The sequence below is a fragment of the Sciurus carolinensis genome, chromosome 5 (assembly GCF_902686445.1).
Source record: "Sciurus carolinensis chromosome 5, mSciCar1.2, whole genome shotgun sequence".
Lineage (NCBI taxonomy): Eukaryota > Metazoa > Chordata > Mammalia > Rodentia > Sciuridae > Sciurus > Sciurus carolinensis.
This window is the reverse complement of record NC_062217.1, coordinates 143,850,429-143,870,872: the sequence shown is the minus strand read 5'-3', so window position 1 is coordinate 143,870,872 and position 20,444 is coordinate 143,850,429. Positions and strand designations below refer to the sequence as shown.

General features: G+C 36.5%; 1 protein-coding gene across 2 annotated transcripts in view; it reads left to right on the top strand.

Moving 5' to 3' along the window:
• Window positions 1–7,991: 7,991 nt before the first annotated feature.
• LOC124985263 (cytochrome P450 2C19-like) overlaps window positions 7,992–20,444 on the top strand; it is a 35,814-nt gene continuing 23,361 nt past the window's right edge. Inside the window, exons 1-5 of one of the 2 annotated variants that reach the window (XM_047553856.1) lie at window positions 7,992–8,186; window positions 12,976–13,138; window positions 13,302–13,451; window positions 15,183–15,343; window positions 18,631–18,807. In XM_047553856.1, the coding sequence (XP_047409812.1) occupies window positions 8,019–8,186; window positions 12,976–13,138; window positions 13,302–13,451; window positions 15,183–15,343; window positions 18,631–18,807 (819 nt within the window). In that variant the 5' untranslated portion in view covers window positions 7,992–8,018. The remainder of the gene's footprint in view (window positions 8,187–12,975; window positions 13,139–13,301; window positions 13,452–15,182; window positions 15,344–18,630; window positions 18,808–20,444) is intronic. The other variant, XM_047553857.1, reaches the window with a different exon arrangement.

The window sequence follows — 20,444 nt, the reverse complement described above, 5'->3', positions numbered from 1 at the left end:
AGAGAGAGCCTACAGAGTGGGAGAATATCTTTGCCAACCATACCTCAGATAGAGCGCTAATTTCCAGAATCTATAAAGAACTCAAAAAACTCTACACGAAGAATACAAATAATCCAATCAACAAATGGGCTAAGGAAATGAACAGACACTTCACAGAAGAAGATGTACAAGTAATCAACAGATATATGAAAAAATGTTCAACATCCCTAGTAATAAGGGAAATGCAAATCAAAACTACCCTAAGATTTCATCTCACCCCAATTAGAATGGCGATTATCAAGAATACAAGCAACAATAGGTGTTGGCGAGGATGTGGTGAAAAAGGAACACTCATACATTGCTGGAGGTGTTGCAAATTAGTGCAGCCACTCTGGAAAGCAGTGTGGAGATTCCTCAGAAAGCTTGGAATGGAACCACCATTTGATCCAGCTATCCCACTCCTTGGCCTATACCCAAAGGACTTAAAATCAGCATACTACAGAGATACAGCCACATCAATGTTCATTGCTGCTCAATTCACCATAGCCAGATTGTGGAACCAACCTAGATGCCCTTCAGTTGATGAATGGATAAAGAAACTGTGGCATATTTATACAATGGAATATTACTCTGCAATGAAGAATGATAAAATTATGGCATTTGTAGGCAAATGGTCGAAATTGGAGAATATCATGCTAAGTGAGATAAGCCAATCTCAAAAAACTAAAGGACGAATGATCTCGCTGATAAGCGGATGAGGACATATAATGGGGGGTGGGAGGGGCTAGCATTAGGTTTAGGGTTAGGTTTAGAGTTAGGCTAAGGAGAGCGGTAAGAATGAAGGAAAGAAGGACTGTGTAGAGGGAAAAGAGGGGTGGGAGGGTGGGGGGAGGGGAAAAATAAAATAAACATCATTACCCTATGTAAACGTAAAAAAAAATAAAAAAAAATAAATAAATAAATAAAAAAAATAATGTCAGAGCCCACTTATGGATTTAATTACTGGGGCACATTTTGACATACTTCTAAAGACATGAAATTTAATGTGTTGTACTTCAGTCCTCAGTGCTTCCCCTTTACTTCCCTTCTCAGCTTTCACTTTTTCATTTCCTATACTGATATTTCTTCTGTTGTTTATAAGGTTTCTATCAGAATAGTGCCTTGTGGATATACTCAAAGGTAGATTTATTTTAGTATATCCATATATGTACTTAGGAATTTTGGTCAGAATCATTACATCAGTTTTCAATTTTTTCATCCCCTCACTCTCCCCTCCATCCCTTTCTTCTCCTCCACTAATTTTGTCTATTTTTTTGTAATGCCACATTTAACTCTTGCCTCTTATTTTGGTGTAGCTTCTGCATCTCAGAGAAAACATTCAATCCTGGACTCTCTAGATCTGGCTTATTTCATTTAGCCTGATGATCTCTAGTTTCATCTATTTTCCACTTTGTCATTATTAATAAGGTTATTTGTCAAGTGTTTTTAGTTTAATTTTAATTTTGTTTTGATTTTGATTTTTTAGTTTCTCATACAATTTGGATACTATTTTCTCCATTTTGTTGTTTCTTACAGTGTGTAGAAATATTTTTAGTATGATTCAGTCTCACTTTTATATCTATTGTTTTTTGCATTAGCTTTTGGTATAAAATAAAAAAAAGAAAACAAAAGAACATCCTGTTAAAATAGCACTCTAAAAAATGAAAGAGAAGCATTTCAGATGCTGTAGAATGTAGGTCCAAGAGGAAGGGATGGGCAAATTTGATTTATGGTCACTAAGATATAGTTTGGCAAAATAAGTCCTGGCATTGTGTTGTGCAGTAGGGTAATGATAGATAATGTACTGCTGTTTTCAATACCACTAGAAGAAAGGATTTATAATATTTTTGTCCCTAATAAATGATAAATAGTTGAGGAGATAGGTATTTTTCCTTGATAGCACAAGCTGTTTGAGTCCTTCATATATTCTAGATGATAATCCTATTAAGAGTAGTCATGTACAACTACAATAATGGGATCCAAATTATAATAAGTTAAATTCTATATATGTATAATATGTCAAAATACAGTGTGTGAAAATGCAAAATTCAAAGCACAATCTACTGTGCTTTGTAACTTTTTTACAAAAGCTACTATAAAGGACAAATAAAAAGAACACATTACAAAATTTGTATATCACGATTGACTGGTTTCTCTCTAGGGACGTAAGATGGTTCAACATAAGCAAATCAATACATATAATTAATTACTATATAGAACAAGTATAAATGTTACAGAAAATAAAAATAAAAATTTTAAAACAGAGTACCTGGCAAAGATGTTTACAGTTCTGTAGGATCTCTTTGCATGCTCTTAATTTTTTTTGTTTCTTCAGTTTTTGTTATGAATTGGTGCTATATTTTTGAAAAGACTTTTTCTATATCTATTGAGATGTTCATGTGATTTTGTTCCTTATTTTAACTTGTGATTCATTATATGTATTGGGTTTTTTTATGTTGAACCATCTTACATCCCTAGAGAGAAACCAATCAATCATGATGTACAAACTTTGTAGTGTGTTCTTAAATATAATGTGCTAATATTTTATTAAGGAAATTGCATCTATGTTTAGTGGAGATATTGGTCTCCAGTTTTCTTGCCTGGATATATTCTCTTATCTGTCCTGAAACCAAAACTGGTTAAAATGGTCCTCAGTGTCTCTGCTTGCCTGTGCAAGGTAGGATAGAATGGGAAGCGCTATGTGTTAGACTTTTGTCCAGAAATACAAGACTGAGCCACTCCCAAGGTAGATCTAATGCAGACTTGTAAGTGAAATGTTTCTATGTCTGGAGTCTAGTTCTTATCAAATCACAGAAATTTTGTCAGGTGGCATATACTTTGGAGAAATTAGATCAACACATCCCTAGAGTCAGGCATATACTGATCTCTGCTGGGCATCTGACATTCATGGGTCTCTGAGAATTCTACTCACAGGGCAGGGTAACCAACAGCATTGGGTGGATAGGGCATGGCAGGTCTCACACACTTCACCACCCCCAGATATGGCCTAAGGCACAATCCCCAAATGCAGTCATGCCTTTCTATTCAGTTTAACCATCTTATTCAGTCGGTCCCAGGAAGCAGCACACAAAGGGAAAGTGAGTTGCCCTCACCTCCATATCTCTGAATCGATCCCCCTGGGTCCAATTTTCTCTGTGCCAGTTTCAATTATGTTCTGCCAGGAGTTCCCAATGTCACATGGTAGATATTGACTACGATCTTGTTTCAATATTTGCTATGATCTCCCAGGTTCCTGTACAACAGGTTCCAATGTGACCTGTTGATGATGCTCTTCACCATAGTTCTCTGCTTAAATTTTGAGAAACATGGACACTTTTCAAAAACTAGCTCACTATGCCACCTCTCATTTAGCTATAGTTAGAGCGCCTTTCTGTTTTACTGATGTTCCTGTGCCAAAGTTGTTTGTGTTTTTCTTTCTTTCTTTGTGCAAATCCTCCCCTCTGTGGTGACCTGACTCTACTACTGCCAGTAATTTGACTCCAATGTACCCTTTCTTGTCATCTGTTCAAAACACCAGAATTTCAGAGTCTTTGGCAGTCCAATATACACTCATCTTGCTGAGAAGTAGTATTTCCACTGCTTCCTTTTATGTTCTTTAAATTTATTTTAAATTGACATGATATCTGTTAATATTTATGAGATACAGGATAATTCAATGCATGTAAAATGCATAATGATTATCACTTTAAATTATCATTTTTACTTCCTTGAACAGTTATCACTTCCAGGTGTTGGAAACCTTCAGATTCTTCATTTGAGGTTGTTTTGAAATTATTATTTAATGAAAATGTTTACATACAAGCAAACAGCTCTAGCCCATTGTGATTGATGTGTCTGTATCTGTGAGTGGCTTCATGTTAAGGCCTCCTGTCCATTTTTTTGGGCAGTGATGAGAAATACCTCTGATGTGAGAATAACTGAGGTGGGATTTTAGAATCCATAAGACCTGAATTCTAAAGCAAGATTTTTGTACTGAATGCTTGGTGATATTTCTCCTTGCTATGTCACCAATATCCTATTTCTAAACAATTAAATTAAGGTAGTAGGCGAATGGATCTCTGATATTACTTGTGTCTCTGTTTGCAATCTTTTTATACATTTTAACATGCATTAATTCTACATATTAGCATGGCTCAGGTGATATTTCATCAGTTGTGTCATCATTTATTAATCAAATCCAATCTCCCTTTATTACCCTTTTTCCTTCCCACTGTAACCAAATCTCTAGTCATCACTATTGTAAACCCAAGTTGATCTCTCTTTTGTTCAGTATGTGATAGTACTTGTCATTTTTTTCTGGCTGATTTCACTTAAATAATGGCTTGTGGTTCCAACCATTTTGGTGCAATCATCGGAGTTCATTCTTTTTTTAAGAATGAATAGCATCCCATTGTGTACACACACCTCATATTTTCTGTCTGCTCATTTGTTTATAGACACCTAAATTGATTCCCTATCCTAGCTATTGTGAATAGTGCTACAGTAAACTTGAACATGCAGGAATTTCTTTGGGATGCTGATGTCATTTCCTTTGGCTCTTTACAGAGAAGTGATACCTGTTGTTGCGGGTTGAAGATGAGGTGTTCCCCCTCTAAAATATCCTGTATTTGTACCAGAATGTGGAATGATGGATTGTGAGAGATGTAACTTAATTGATCCATCCAGTTTAAATGGACTGGTGATAAATGTGGATAGGGTGCAGGCAGGTGGGGCACAACTGGAGGAGGTGGGTCACTGGGTGTGTGCCTTGGAAGGGTCCTGTTCCCTGTGGTGTCCTCTCCCTGCGTCTCTCTCCCCCTCATCCCCTCTCTGTTCATTGCTGTCATTGGAGGGAGCACCTTCCCTTCATGACACACTTCCCCCAGCCTAGGTGTCTGTCTATGGATGAATGAATAAATAAAATATAGTATATATACACAGTGGAGTTTTATTCAACCATAAAGAAAAGTGAAATTGTGTCATTTGCAGGAAAATGGATGGAAGTTGAAAAAATTATGTTAAGTAACATAAGCCAAACTCTTAGAAGATCAACATATGTTTTCTCTTTTATGTAGAAGGCAGAGAGGAAAAGGGAAAAGAATCGAATGGGGAATATCGTGAAAATCAAAGGAAGGTCAGTAGAGGAAAGGGACCAGAGGGAGGGAGGAGCTGAAGGAAAGGGGAAATTCTAGCGAATGATATTGGCCAAATTATACTTTTCTATTTTGTCTACATATGCATATGTAACAGCAAATTCCACCATTAAATACATCTATAATATACTAATAAAAGAGGAGACATAATAAAGCAACAAAAATTTAAAGATCATCTGCTCATTCTTTTATTGGATCACTTTGCATTTTAGTTTTTTTGTTTGTTTGTTTGTTTTCGGGTGTTAAACTTTTGTCACACAGATACATGGAAAATATTTTATATAACCTGTATGCTGATTCTTCACTCTATTGATTGTTTACTTTGTTGTGTAAGATCATTTTAATTTGATGTAATATATTTGTGCATTTTTGTTTTTGTTTTCTGTGCTTTGAGATTATATGCAAAAAAATCATTGCCTCCATCAAAGCCATGCAGAATTTTTCCTGTATCTTCTAGCAGTTTTAGAATGTCTTTAGCATGTCTTATGTTTATGTATTTGACACCGGCCACTGTGAGTTGATTTTGTACAGATGAGAGGTAAGAGTCAACTTTCAATTCTTCACATGTGGGATTTATAATTCTCATAGCTGTACTGAAAAGGGTGACTTTCTCCAATGTATGTTTTTGGCTCCTTTTTTCAGAGCCAGTTTCCACAGATTTAGGAGTTCATTTCTGGGACCTCTATTTTTTCCCTTGGTCTATGTGTGTGTTTATGCTACTGTTCTCACTATGCCTCTGTCCTATGTCTGGAAATTAGGAATCAGGATGCCTTCAGTTTTGTTCTTTTTGTTCAAGATGATATTGGCTTCTTTGTTTTTATATGATTTTGTATAAATTTTAGGACTATTTTTCCTAGTCCTATAAAGAATCTCATTGGTGTTTTCATGGGGATTGTATTTAATCTGTAAAATTTTTTGAATTTTATGAACTTTTCAACAGTACTAATTCTTCCAAAGCATGAACATGAGACAGGGGCTTTACATTTTCTCTCTCTCTCTCTCTCTCACACACGCACACGTGTGTGTGTGCATGTTGTATTTAATTTCTTTAATCAATGCTTTGGAAAGATGTAGAGATCTTTCACTTCCTTGGCCAAATATATTCCTATATAAATAACTTTCTGTTGTACTTTTTATGAATGGGATTCCTTTCATGATTTCTTTCTCAGAAATCCTATTATTAGTATATAAATATTCTACTGATTTTATTAATATTGATATTGCTTTCTGCAAATTTCTGAATTATTTCTAGTAGTCTTTTGGAGGAGTTTAAATTTTTCTCTATTCAGAATCATATAATCCGCAATCGCAAAATTTGACATTTCTCCTTCCTATTTACATCTTATATTTCTTTATCTTATTGCTCTGACTAAATCTTGTACTTCTATATTTAGTAAGAACTGTGATAATGAATATCTTTAGTTTGTTCTAGATTTAGGGGAAATGATTTATGGTTTCTCCATTTATTTTTATACTGACTGCATTTTTGCTCTTCATAGCCTTAATTATGTTAAGGTACACTATTTCAGCAGCTATTTTGTTCAGAGTTTTTATCATGAAATTATTGGTGATTTATTGAAATGCTTTTTTTAATCCTTCCCTGTGTTGCTGTGATGTATTATATTAATTAATTTGCATATGTGAAGCCACCAATGCCTCACTTGGAAAAATCAAGCTTCATCATGGTGAATGATCTTTTAGATGTACTGTTGAATTTTATTTGCTAGTACTTTTCGAGAATTTTTGCTGTACATCAATGATATTGATCCATAGATTTTTTTGATATGTTCTTTTATGGTTTTTGTATCAGAATGATGCTGGACTTGAAGAATGAGTATGAGTTTCTTTATTGAAAATTGTACGAAATTTTGGTCAAAACACAATGTTGTTTGTTCTGTGAGTTTACTATAATTCAGCAGTGAAGGCATCTTGGTGGTCTATGAACAGAGTCAGTGTGGTGTTTGCTTCAATTGTGTGACTATTGATATAATATGATATGTAATATATACATGTATCATGTAATGCTGGTCCATAGCACACAATTATGGTCATTAGAGCTCATTCAACTTCTAGTTCTGACCCCTGTAATCTGTGTGAATGATGTTCTCCTAGGTTCACAAAATCTCTGTTTCCCCATTTGTCAAATAAAAAATAATAGTCTCTGCCCTGTGGTCCCGAGGATCTGGAGAGTTGGGATGTTAAATAGCAAATGCTATGTACATTTACTTAGTTACATGATGATGTGTGTTTTGTATTTCAAAATGTTTAAATTGTACTACCTAGTTTATGCTTTAGAAACTTGGGATGTTAATTCAACATTTTAATATATTTAAAAAACTTGATTTTCAATGACAAGCTATCTTACTGTTTGATGAAGTATTACATGTTCATTACATGTTTATTTTTATATAAAAGTCTGAGATACACTTATTTCTTCTAAGTCATGAATTACCAGTCATCAATCTGAGAATGCAGCATGTTGAGCAATATTTTGGATCCAATGGTTCATTTTTTTCTTAATCCTACCTGCACTTTGGTAGCAGCAGAGGTCGTGTGCTTGTGTGTATATTTTCTTGCTTGTTTGTATTAAATGCCTATTCCTGTGATCTATCCCAGAGTCACTGAACTAGATTGCTATGGATAGAAGTTTGGAAAGGAGAGAGTGTAAACAACAGTTTGTTTTTATCTTTATCAGATGACCATTGTACACTTGGAAGGGATCAGTACTTATCTAGTTGATTGCCTCAGTGATTTATGTCAAAGGGACACATTTTGAATAACAGGGAGCACTATAAAAGCTTTCCATTGATTGCAAGCTCACAGTTGTCTCAGTAGTAGAAGGCTTCAATGGATCCAGTTGTGGTCCTGGTGATCAGTCTCTCCTGTCTGCTTCTCCTCTCACTATGGAGACAGAGATCTGGGAGAGGGAAACTCCCACCTGGACCCATGCCTCTGCCAATCCTTGGGAATATCTTGCAGATAGATGCTAAAAACTTCCCCCAAACCTTAACTAATGTAAGTATGTCGATGCTTTTCCAGTGGCTTGTAAAGGGTAAATAAATCAATCCTTCATTTTAAATTAAATATATGCACAAGGCAATTTGTTAAAACAGATTGTTGCACAGCAGATACTCTGTGGATTTTGATGTTTCCCTTGATTTTTGTAGTTTTCCATTCTTAGAGGTATGTAGTTTCTATTCTTAGAGTGTAATGAAACAATGCAACTGGGATAAAAGAAACATTTAAATTTAATACTTTGATGTCAATATTAAAATTGCAAATGTCTAGAGTACACCTTCTCTTCATTGTTTCATAGTCATGTGCTGGGATTTTCTGTTTTATGCACATTCTAATTTGTCCATGATGCTTTTGAGTGAATTTGTATTAAGTGTGTCTTTTCTTTCCAATTTTAACTATTTTTTCAATATCTCTCTTTATTGAAATGGTCTTTGAGTCCCTGATTTTCTCTCTTAATTCATTCCTTAGGGTTTCTTTAGTTTATTGAACATTTTGAAGATCAGTTTTTTCTCTCTTTATCTGAAATTTCATGCCCTTTCCCATCTGTGGACTACTTTTAGAGGATTTGTGAATTTGGGGAAATATTTGTGTATTTTCCTCAAGTTTTCAGAGGTCTTGGACTTGCACTTCAATTGAGATCGATTCCACTTTCCCTTTTTATAGCAATGTCCTTTTGTGTGTAGTTTTGTCTCTTTTGTTCTGGGACTTCTCTCAGTTTTTGATATTTGAGGAGGTTCAGGAGTGTGACCTGAGGTCCCCTCTGGTGGATCCTCCTTGGGGCCTGGTTGTTGGTTTCAGGTTTTTGTCCCCTCAAGTCTATGTGTTGAAGTAATATTGAAGATGAGGTGGGGCTAGATAATGAGTGGGGTGAGATTCCTTGTTACTGGCTCAGTTGGGATTGCTGCTTGGGAGCAGGATATTTACCCTGTGAACCCGAAGTGACCCACTCTCTTTCCAGCCCCACTTAGAGGAAGTGGTGGGCCAGGAGCAACACTATTGCCCACAGATTACAGCCTTAAGACAATGTCCAGTATCTATTTTGACATCTGGAACACTAATTGCCGCCTATAGAGAGATTGTGGAATCAGCAATAAAAAACTGTGAATGAGATCAGTCATTAGACAGCTGGCATCTAGTACATTGCCAGCTGTGTTAATAATCATGACAACGTGAGTGAGGTAGGAATTGCATAAAGTATATAATTCTATATTTGATCAAATTGCACTTTCTTAGGTGGAGAGAAAATAGGATAGAAAGGCCTGGGAATGTTTGAACAGTTCTAAAAATTGAAGACTGGTGAGGAATAAGATAGATCACAAATGTTGACTATAAAGTAAAAGGAATAAAAAAAAAAACTGTAAACAGTTTACATATAACATGAGGTAGAGGGAACAAAAAAGTTGAACTGTAATTGGGAGAAGAGAATGAAGAAGGAGCTCTAAGAAGGAGAAAAACCAAGGAACAGCCAACAAGCAAATGTAAGATCAACACAATTCAAACCATGCATGAATACACCCATCCTCCGTAAAACCAAGGCCAAGTAATAAATAGGTGCAGATGAGAGTAGTAGAGATGAAAGCAAAATTATATAAATATTTATGATACCGCTGGTTATCAGTGATGAGTTCAGGTTCCTCAGATGTTGAAGTCTGAACATTAGAGAAGCATACCGAGGCAAGCCTATAGAGCAGATGTTATTTAAAAGAAGTAACCCAGACTTCTCCTGGGTGAGAGAAGGGGGCCATGGCTGGTATTTTGGTATCCCGAGATGTAAGAGTACCCTTCATCTTTCATAGACTGAAGTTTCCTTTGTTCTCCTGTTCTCTCCCCCCTTATCTCTCCTTCTTGCCTATGTGACTAGGCCCAGGAGATGCAGGTGGGATGACCAAAATGTGAGAAGCAGATGGGCATGGGGAGGGGCCAAATGGTGTGATCCAGGCAGGAAGCAGCCCAGGGGGCATTAATTAACAACTCCCCATATGCAATTTTTGGGAGGAGTAGTATAGGCAGGTAACTTGGTGATTAAGGGCTCTGGACACATTGGCATTCCAATCTCCCAGGGGCAGTCTCCAATTTCCAGGATATAAATTGGCCTCCATTTTCTCAATTCAAACCAAACACCTATCTATCCTAACTGCCTGTCTTTAATTCTGGCTTCCTATACATATATTGAACCATTTGTGCTTTGAGAGTCACATGCACACACACACACAAATATACAAACCTTGCACAATGGAAAGAAGTAAAATATAATAAAATACAATGAAATGAAATGATATTTGAAAAAAATTTTAAGTATTTTTATTTAATTTTAAATACACATGGCAGTAGAGTGTATTTTGATTGATTACACATACATGGAGGACAATCCACTGCAATTAGGGTTCCATTTTTTGTGGTTGTACATAATGTGGAGTTTCACTAGTTGTGTATTCATTTATGAACAAAGGAAAGTTATTTCTGATTCATTCCACTGTCTTTTTTCTTCCCTTCCCTTTATTCCCCTTTGTCTAATCTAATGACCTTCTATTCTTCTGCTTCATATCCTTCCTTGTTGTGGGTTAGCATTCACATATCAGAAAACCTTTGACCTTTGCATTTTTGGTACTGGCTTATTACAATTAGTATGATATTGTCCAGTTCCATCCATTTATAGGCAAATGCCATGATTCCATTCTTCTTCATGGCTAAGTAATGTTCAAATTATTGTATATTTATCACATTTTCTTAATACACTGATCTGTTTAAGGACACCTATTTTGGTTCCATAGATTGGCTACTGTGAATTAAGCTGATATAAACATTGATGTGGCTGTGTCACTGTAGTATGCTGATTTTTAAGTGCTTTGGGTATGAACTGAAGAGTGGGATAACTGGGTTAAATTGTGGTTCCATTCCAAGTTTTCTAAGGAAAACTGCTTTCCAGAGTGATTGCACCAATTTTCAGTACCACCATCAATGTATGAATGAACATCTTCCCCCACATCCTCACCAATATTTATTGTTAATTATTTTCCTACTCATTGCCATTCTGACTGGATTCATTTCTCTAGAGATGTTGACTTTTTTATATATTTGTTGATCATTCGTATTTCTTCTGTGAAATACACGTTAAGTTCCTTTGCCCATTTTTTATTGGATTTTTGGGGGTTTTGGATGTTAATTATTTTGAGTTGTTTAATTTTTTAAATTTTTTTCTATTTCTTAACTTTTATTTCTTTTTTATTATCTTTTCTTGACAGTGATAAATATTTTCTTAAAAATTTTTTTGCAGATATATATATATATATACATATATATATATATATATATATGTATATATATATCTGGTAATGATATCTGTATCAATCTACTGTCCTTCTCATTCCCCAAACCTCTTTGCATTCCTCACTTAGCCAGCTGCCAGATATTGTGGTTAGGAGCCCATTTATTGTAGTAGCTCTCAGCTTCCATTCTTCCATCATAAGGTGGGATCCACTGAGTATTGCTTACAGATTGTATACTCTCGTAGTGGAGGTGGTGCAGAGTTTTACTTGGTCCTACTACTACTTGCCACAACATGGAATGGGCCTGGAGGACTTTATAATGAGGGAAATAGCCACACAGAAGACCTTCAGTACATGATCTCACTTAGATGTGGAATCTTACAAAACAAAGCAGAGGGCCTCAATCTCATAGTAACAGAGAGTAGGATGGTGGTTATTAGAGGCTGGGATGTGGGCGAAAAGGTGAGATGTTGTTCCAAGGATACATTCGGTTACTAAGTGAATAAGCACTGGAGACATAAGGAACAGCATGGCATTTACAGTAAATAACAATGTATCTTATACCTGAAATTTACCAATGTGTTTTCACCACACACATATGAAAATGTTAATACTCAGGTGATGTACATATTAATTAGCTTTGCTGTGGGAATCAATTTGCAATGTCTACATAAACCAGAATGTCACATTTCACACTCTAAATGTATAATTTATATATTTTTCAATCATAACCCAGTGAAGCCATTAATAAAAATAAAACTATGGGCTGGGAACCAGCATAAGGGATAAAAAGAAAGTATTAACCATTTAGGGTCCACTGGTTGGTAACAGAATCCTTGTAGGTTTTGAATAAAGCTTCAGTCAGTAACCTATAGATTGCTGTGGGATGAGATAAATTGATATGCTACATGGATGGGCATTGCATCCCTGGTACTCACTCTGTTGCTGTGTTAGTGATACCTGTGGTCTCAGCCTATGAGTGTTAAGATCATTTGGTGCCATCATTAAAAATATACACTCCCAGTACTCATCATGGGCTTATTCAGTTAAAATCTCTATGACACTATCCCTGCTAATGACCTGGAAGAATTCAACTTGGTATCCATGCAAAGGTGGATAAGCACTGAGGACTGCCTCCAGAAGTTGACAAAATGAAGGCTCAAATTTGGGTCTTCTCTTCATTAGTTATGGTATACTACAAATGAGTTTGTAACTCTCTGCTTTCATTTCCTCTGCATATAAAACAAGATAAATAAGTCCCCTAAAGGCATTAATGTGAAGATTAACTCTAGTGTAGTTATGAATTGCCTAAGCCAGGCATGGACCATCACAGACCATTCATAAATGACGACTGTGATTGCCATCACATTTGTGAACAAAATCCAGAAATATTTGAAGATGTTTGTGGCACAATAAAATATAATAAGTTTAATCTGAATAATAGACTGAATCATTCCAAACATGTAGATCGAATGCTGATCTTGTTTATGAAATATTTGCACTTTCTTTCCCATTTCCAGTTGTCAAAAGTCTATGGTCCTGTGTTCACTCTGTATTTGGGTATGAGGCCCACTGTGGTGTTGCATGGATATGAAGCTGTGAAGGAAGCCCTGATTGATCATGGAGAAGTATTTTCTGGAAGAGGCAGTTTCCCAATGGGTGATAGAGTTAGTAAAGGATTTGGTAAGTGTGTGGGCATGTGAAATGTGAGAGCAATGGTCATGGTGATGAGGAGAAAGGAAAAGAGAAAGCCAGGTTGAGCTTGACCATCTCTGTGGCTGCCACTCGTGAGCTTCCTCTACCTTGCCTGGGGTATCCCTCCTAGATTCTGCTCTCCCTCATTTAGGAGTCATTTTCAGTAGTGGAAACAGATGGAGAGAGATGAGGCGTTTCTCACTCATGACTCTGCGGAATTTTGGGATGGGGAAGAGGAGCATTGAGGACCGAGTTCAAGAGGAAGCCCGCTGCCTTGTGGAGGAGTTGAGGAAAACCAAGTGTGAGTGACTCATCATATCACTGTCCTTAACAGACTGCTCTCTTCTGTGTCTAGCAGACAAGTTTCAGCAAGAGCCATACCTTAATCATGGGTGCTGTCAGTCCTCATGTGGAGGAGGGATGATTTGAAGCAGAGAGTCAGAGTCTGTGGATCTGTGCTGCCTGTGCACAGGCATGAGTGGGCAGCATGATGGGTGTAAAGGTCACATAATCCTCCTCTGACCAGTGTTATTTCTGTTTTCAAATCATTGCATCATGAAGACAGAAGGTTTAGAGATCCATTCCCTTAAAGAGTTAAAGAGCAGGGTTTCCCCAGGGCACATTTGTGAGTTTCCCATTCCACAGCTTTCACCACTGTCCATTGGACACAGTGGAAACATCAGCCTTAGACCCTGTGGAGCTGAAGCAAGTGAGGTGTGCTTTCACCTGATTGGACTGTGATTGTGGAGTCATTTTCACTATCCCACATCTCTCAGGTTTTCTCCCACGTTTGGTGTCTAGTAATTATCCTAATCTATGGTTTCCATTGATTTGCATATCTCCTGAAGAGCCTCATGAATCATGCTTATGGTAATCACTTACCTCTCCCTGTCTTCTCTACTGACCCATGAAGTGTTTCTCACAGTGTCTCTCATTTTCAACTTGGATCCAGATGCTCTTTTTAAAAATTTCTCTTCCAAATGAACAAAAATGTCAGACTAAAAATCAGACTTGATCAGTAAATGACACACACAAAGAAATTCCCAGGCTTCTCTAATCAGTATCTAACTCCATAGCGAAAGTGAACCTTTGTTGTGAAATCTTAGAACCCTGCAACATTTACAGAGCCTGGTGGAGGAGTACATAATTTGAAAGCTTTGCTCTCATGCAGTGCTCCTTTTATTTATTTTTTTTTACTTCATTTTTCCATTTGCTTATTTTTAAATTATTCTATTGCATTTTTCTTCATATTTAATCAATCCACATTAATGAGGATCATTATGGTGTTCTCCCACTTCCATGCAGCATATACTCTTTTTTTGTATTGTAAACAAATGGGACACATTTTGATTCTCTGTACATGGAGTAAAGGCATACCATTCGAGTAATCATGAATTTACACAGGGCAATGTTGTTTGATTCATTCTGCCATTTTTTACCCCTTCCCCCCACCCCACCCACCCCTCTTTTCCCTCTATACAGTCCTTCCTTCCTCCATTCTTACCACCCTCCTTAACCCTAACCCTAAACCTAACCCTAACCCTAACGCTAAACCCTCCCACCCCCCATTATATGTCATCATCCACTTATCAGCGATATCATTCGCCCTTTGGTTTTTTGAGATTGACTTATCTCACTTAGGGTGATATTCTCCAACTTCATCCATTTACCTGCAAAAGCCATAATTTTATTCTTCTTTATGACTGAGTAATATTCCATCATGTACATGTACCACAGTTTCTTTATCCATTCATCAATTGAAGGGCATCTAGGTTGGTTCCAAAACCTGGCTATTGTGAATCGAGCAGCAATGAACATTGATGTGGCTGTATCTCTGTAATATGCTGCTTTTAAGTCCCTTGGGTATAGGCCAAGGAGTGGGATAGCTGGGTCAAATGGTGGTTCCATTCCAAGTTTTCTAAGGAATCTCCACACTGCTTTCCGGAGGGGTGCTCTAATTTGCACCTCCCCCAGCAATGATACGTTTTTATGTATTTTTTAATGTTAATTATTAATGTTTCCATTTCTTTAGCCTCACCCTGTGATCCTACTTTTCTCCTGGAGTGTGCTCCCTGCAATGTGATCTGCTCCATTATCTTCCAAAATCGTTTTGATTATAAAGATAAGTGTTTTCTAAATTTAACACAGAAATTAAATGAAAATGTGAAGATTCTAAGCTCCTTATGGCTCCAGGTGAGTCAAAATCCCACCTCTTTTCCTAAGAATACAATTTTTAGTCTTACCTGTCAAACCTTCTATAGGTCAAGTGTGGAGTGAGTCTTGACACCACAGTCTGGTCCAGAGTTGGGTGTAATGGAGTGAGTATCAGAAAAATATGACTGGGTCCTTCACTTTATGCATAGGAAAATGAATGCCCACATAGAGATGACAAGCAAGTCCATTGGCTCTCTGGCCAGTGATTTTCCCAGTAACCTCCAAAGTGTAATATTTATAAAGTACATTGGTAACTGCACTTGACCAAGGTCATGGAACTCAGTGGAGCTCCAGGCCCTTGTGGAGGACTCATCATTCACAAGGGTTTAACTCCAATCAACAATTAGAAATTTTATCACTTCACTCGGCAGAAATACAGTTACCTGATACTTGACAAAGGTTCAAAAACTTATTTTGGAGAAAAGATAGCCTTTTAAACAAATGGTGCTGGGGAAACTCAAAATCTATATATGGTGAAATGAAATTGAACCCCTAGCTCTAACCCTGCACAAAATTCAACTCTAAGTGGATGAAAGACCTAGGATTAGACCAGAAATCTTGCACTTGCTAGAAGACAATGTAGGCCCACACTCCAACATGTTAACTCAGGTACTGACTTCCTTAACAAGACTCCTAAAGTGCAAGAAAAAAGGAAAAAAGAAAGAAATAAACAGATGACAGTCAATTAAGAATTTTTTCTTTTTACAAGGTAATAATCAAGAGTTTGAAGTAAGACCCTACAGAATTGGAGAAAATCTTTGCCATATGCTCTCCAGATAGGGCATTGATATTCAGGATATATAAAGAACTCATAAAACTTACCAAAAAAAACCCCATATAACCCAATCAATAAATGGTGAAGGAACTAAACAGACACATGTCAAAGGAAGAAACATGGATGGTCAACAATATATGGAAAAAATGTTCAACATTTCGAGAACTTAGAGAAAGGCAAATTAAAAATACACCGAGATTCCACCTCACTGCAATCAGAATGCAATTATCAAGAATACAAGTAACAATAAATGTTGGTGAGGATGTGGGTAAAAGTTATACATTGTTGGTGGGACTGTGAATCGATTTGATTACTCTAGAAGGCAGTATGGAGATTCCTCAGAAAATTGTGAATGGAACCACAATTTTATCTCATTATTGTATATATTCAAAGGATTAAAATCATCACACCACAGTGATGCAGCCACTTCTATGTTTGTAATAGCACAATTCACAATAAGCTATGGAGTCTACCTAAATGTCTTTCAACAGATGAAGGATAAAGAAAATGTGGTGTATATACACAGTGGAATAATACTCAGTTATAAATAATGACTTTTTGGCATTTTCCAGTAAATGGATGGATCTGGTGAATATCATGCTTAGTGAAATAAGCCAGTCCCTCAAAAAAGAGTTTGAATGTTTTCTCTGAAATACAGAAGCTAATCCCAAATATGGAGGGACAGATAAAAAAAAAAAAAAGAGAAGAAAGATTTGTTGAGTAGACAAAGGGGAATAAAGGAATGGGAGGAGGAAAAGGATAGGAAAAGACAATGGATTGAATCTGTCCTAACATTCCTATATTCCCAATATAAATTACCATAGTGAATCTCACCAATGTGTACATACCGAAGACACTAATCTAAAAATAAACTTTAAGTAAATAACAGAAAGATCAGAAGAGCAGAAGGAAGGGAACAGTGGTGGGAGGAAGGGAGGAGGAGGAGGAGGAGTCCTGGGGACTGATTAGAATAAATTGTATTCCATGCTTTTATAATTATGTCAAAATGAATTCTATTGCCAGAACAATAGAATTTTATTGGTTCTAAAAAGAACCAATAAAAAAAAAATCAACCCTAAGTCACACACACACACACACACACAAACACACACACACACGAGAAATACCTTCATTCAGGATATTAAAAAGGGAGAATGGGAGCATAGATGCTGTAAGGAAACTGAACTGGGTAGAGATTTTGATGTTTGTTTTAGTCAACTGTTTAACCGCTATGTCCAAAATGCCTGAAAATAACTATTTAGAGGAGGAAAAGTTCCTTTGGAGCTCACAGTTTTAGAGGAGTCAGTTCATAGATTGCTCACTCCATTCTTTGGGGCATGAGATAAGCAGAACCTAATGGCAGAAGGGTGTTGTGGAATAAAGCAGTTCAGAACATTGGACCAGGTAGCTGAGAGACTCCACTCACCCTGGAATAAATATATACACCAGAGACATGACCCCAGTCACTCGCCTCCTCCAGCTGCCACCTGCCGAGAGTTACCTGCAAGGAATCCTTATCTGTGGGCTAATGCACAGAGTATTTTAAGGCTTTCATAACTCAATCATTTCAACTCTAAACGCTCTTGCATTTTCTCATGCATGAGCTCTTGGGGGACACCTCTCATCTAAACCATAACAACACTGCAGATGGCATCCTACCTGACAAGGTAGGAGGATTAGGCTTATGAATATTTGCATTCCAGTGTGTAGGATGCTGAATTAACAGTTTTACTGTATGCTTAGCTGGCAGGTTCTGCATTCTTAATTCAAGTAAATTGCCTCATAACTATTCTTGTGCACAGTTACTTTATCCATAGAATTCCAATTGCAAAACCTACGTCTTCTATAGTAATTACTCTATAATGCAGCTTCAAGTAAGGAAAAGCAGAGAACAGCATTGTGTTCTTTGTTTTTTGATTTCTAAAAATTTTTATTAGTTCTTTTCAGTTATACATAAGAATAATAATTATTTTGAAATAATTATAAAAGCATGGAATATAATATGTTCTAATTCTGTCCCCACCACTTCCCCTTTTCCTCCCCTCTTCCCACCCCCTGTTCTCTTCCCTCTACACTACTGAGCACAATTTTCAATTACCAAGAATTTTTCTCTTTTTAGGGTGATACAAACTTTCTCAAACTCTGTTCTCATCTTCAAAGCATCAATCATGGTAATTCATGCCAATCTGTATTTCCAGATTGTAGGGAAAAATTGGTTTGAAAAAGAAGAGAATTTATATCAACTTATATTTATCTCTAGAGATGATATATGTGTTACAGAAAAGGGTTATCATTTCTGTTCCTCTGATCATAGTTTTCTCCCTCAAGTCTTTCTATAGGCTTGTGGATTATTAGATGTGTACCGTAAAAGCTTCTTCCTATGGAGGACGTCAATTTTTTAAATCTATATTTTCTAAGCTACACTAGGAATAATATTCATGTCTACCATACCTATTTATAATTAATACAAATACATATTTTTATTTTGTAGTTCTGCAACAGTTTTCCTGCTCTCATTGATTATTTCCCAGGGAGTCATAGAAAAATTTTTAAGAATAATGCTGATATGATGCAGTATTATTTGGAGAAAATAAAGGAACACCAAGAATCCCTGGATATAAACAATCCTCGGGACTTCATCGACTGCTTCCTGATTAAAATGGAAGAGGTAGAATGTGAACAACAGCTCCGTTATCTGATTGCTTCTACATTTTGTGGTTCATCGATTAATTCTATGGTTACTAGGACTACATAAGTGGTCAGGCAAGACTTATTTCACAAGCACCTTAAGCACCTCTTGTCCTTAAAGATCTACATGAATCATCATGAAAGAATTAAAATTGAATCACTAAATAGCTAGAGTACATGAACATTGTTGTATAGATACAAATAATCTACCTGAGGAAAGACAAAATTTGCACCTCAGGTAAAAAGGAAATAATTCTAAACAAGATATAAAATATAAAATTGGAGCCATGAAATGCAAATTGAAATGATTGAACTCAGTGTATGGGAGAATGGGAAAATATTCAAAGACCAGTCTTTGTAATGGCTCCTCAGTGATTAAGATCAGGTGACTAAAGCATACAAGTGGGATTTTTGTAGGACACAATCCCTACTGCTCATTCTAAACAAACAAGATGCAACAGGACTGTAGACCTCTGTCCTCACAGCTACTTGCTGTGGGTGCTGCTCTGTGGGGAAATAGCTGGTATGTAAGACACTGAGATTTATCAGAACTTTTCATTGTCAAATATTTCCCTGTATGCTATAATTTTCAATTAGATTCCAGAGTTCCAGAACAGTTGCTTCAGATAGCACACAGTAGGTTAATAGTTGCTTCTCTGGAAGGACTGATACCTGGGACTTCCTTCTCCACCATCCTTGGTTAATTATTCCATTACTGTCTTTTTTTTTTTTTTGTTAAGTTTTTGTTTGGTACATCAGAATTATCCATAAGAGTGGGATTTATTTTGCTATATTCATACCTTCACATAACAAATTTGTTGTTTTTTCCCTTTATACTTCCCCTTTTCTTTGTTTTCTCCCTTCCCCACTCCCTTTATCTGCTGTCCTGATCTTTCTTCCATTTTGATGAGGTTCCCTTACTTTTCCTTCTCTCTCTAGCTGCCACAGATGAGAGAAAACATATGATCCTTAACTTTCTGAGTCTGGTTTTTCTCACTTAGATTATGTCCTCCGTTTCCATCGAGTTCCTTGGACATGACATTTATTTCTTTAAGACTGAACAAAACTTCATTTTGAAAACACACAACATTATCTTTATCCATTCATCTCTTGAAGGGTATCATAACTTTGTTAGGGTGAACTGTGCTGCTCTAAATGTGTGTATATATACTTGAAGTCTTTTGGATAAATACCAAGGAGTGGCATAGCTTTATCATTTTATGTTTCCATTTCTACTCTTTGGAAGAATCTTTGTAGAGATTTTCATAGTGATTATACTAATTTACAATCCTACCAACAGTGTAAAAGTGCTCCTTTTACTTCAAATGCTCACCAACATTTATTATTGTTTATTTTCATTTTCCCAATGTTTTTACAGCTGGATTATAGTTGTACATAGTGGTAGGATTTGTTGTTACATATTCATGCATGCATGCACTATAACAATGTATTTCAACTAAAACTGTTCCGCAGTGCTTCCCCTTTATCTCACTTCCTCACTTCCCCTGGTCCCTTTCTTCTACTCTACTGACTTCCTATTGATTTTCATTGGACTTTCTCAACTTTCTTTTCCTTATTTAATTCCTTAGGATAATTACTGAAAAGTGGGATAGCTGG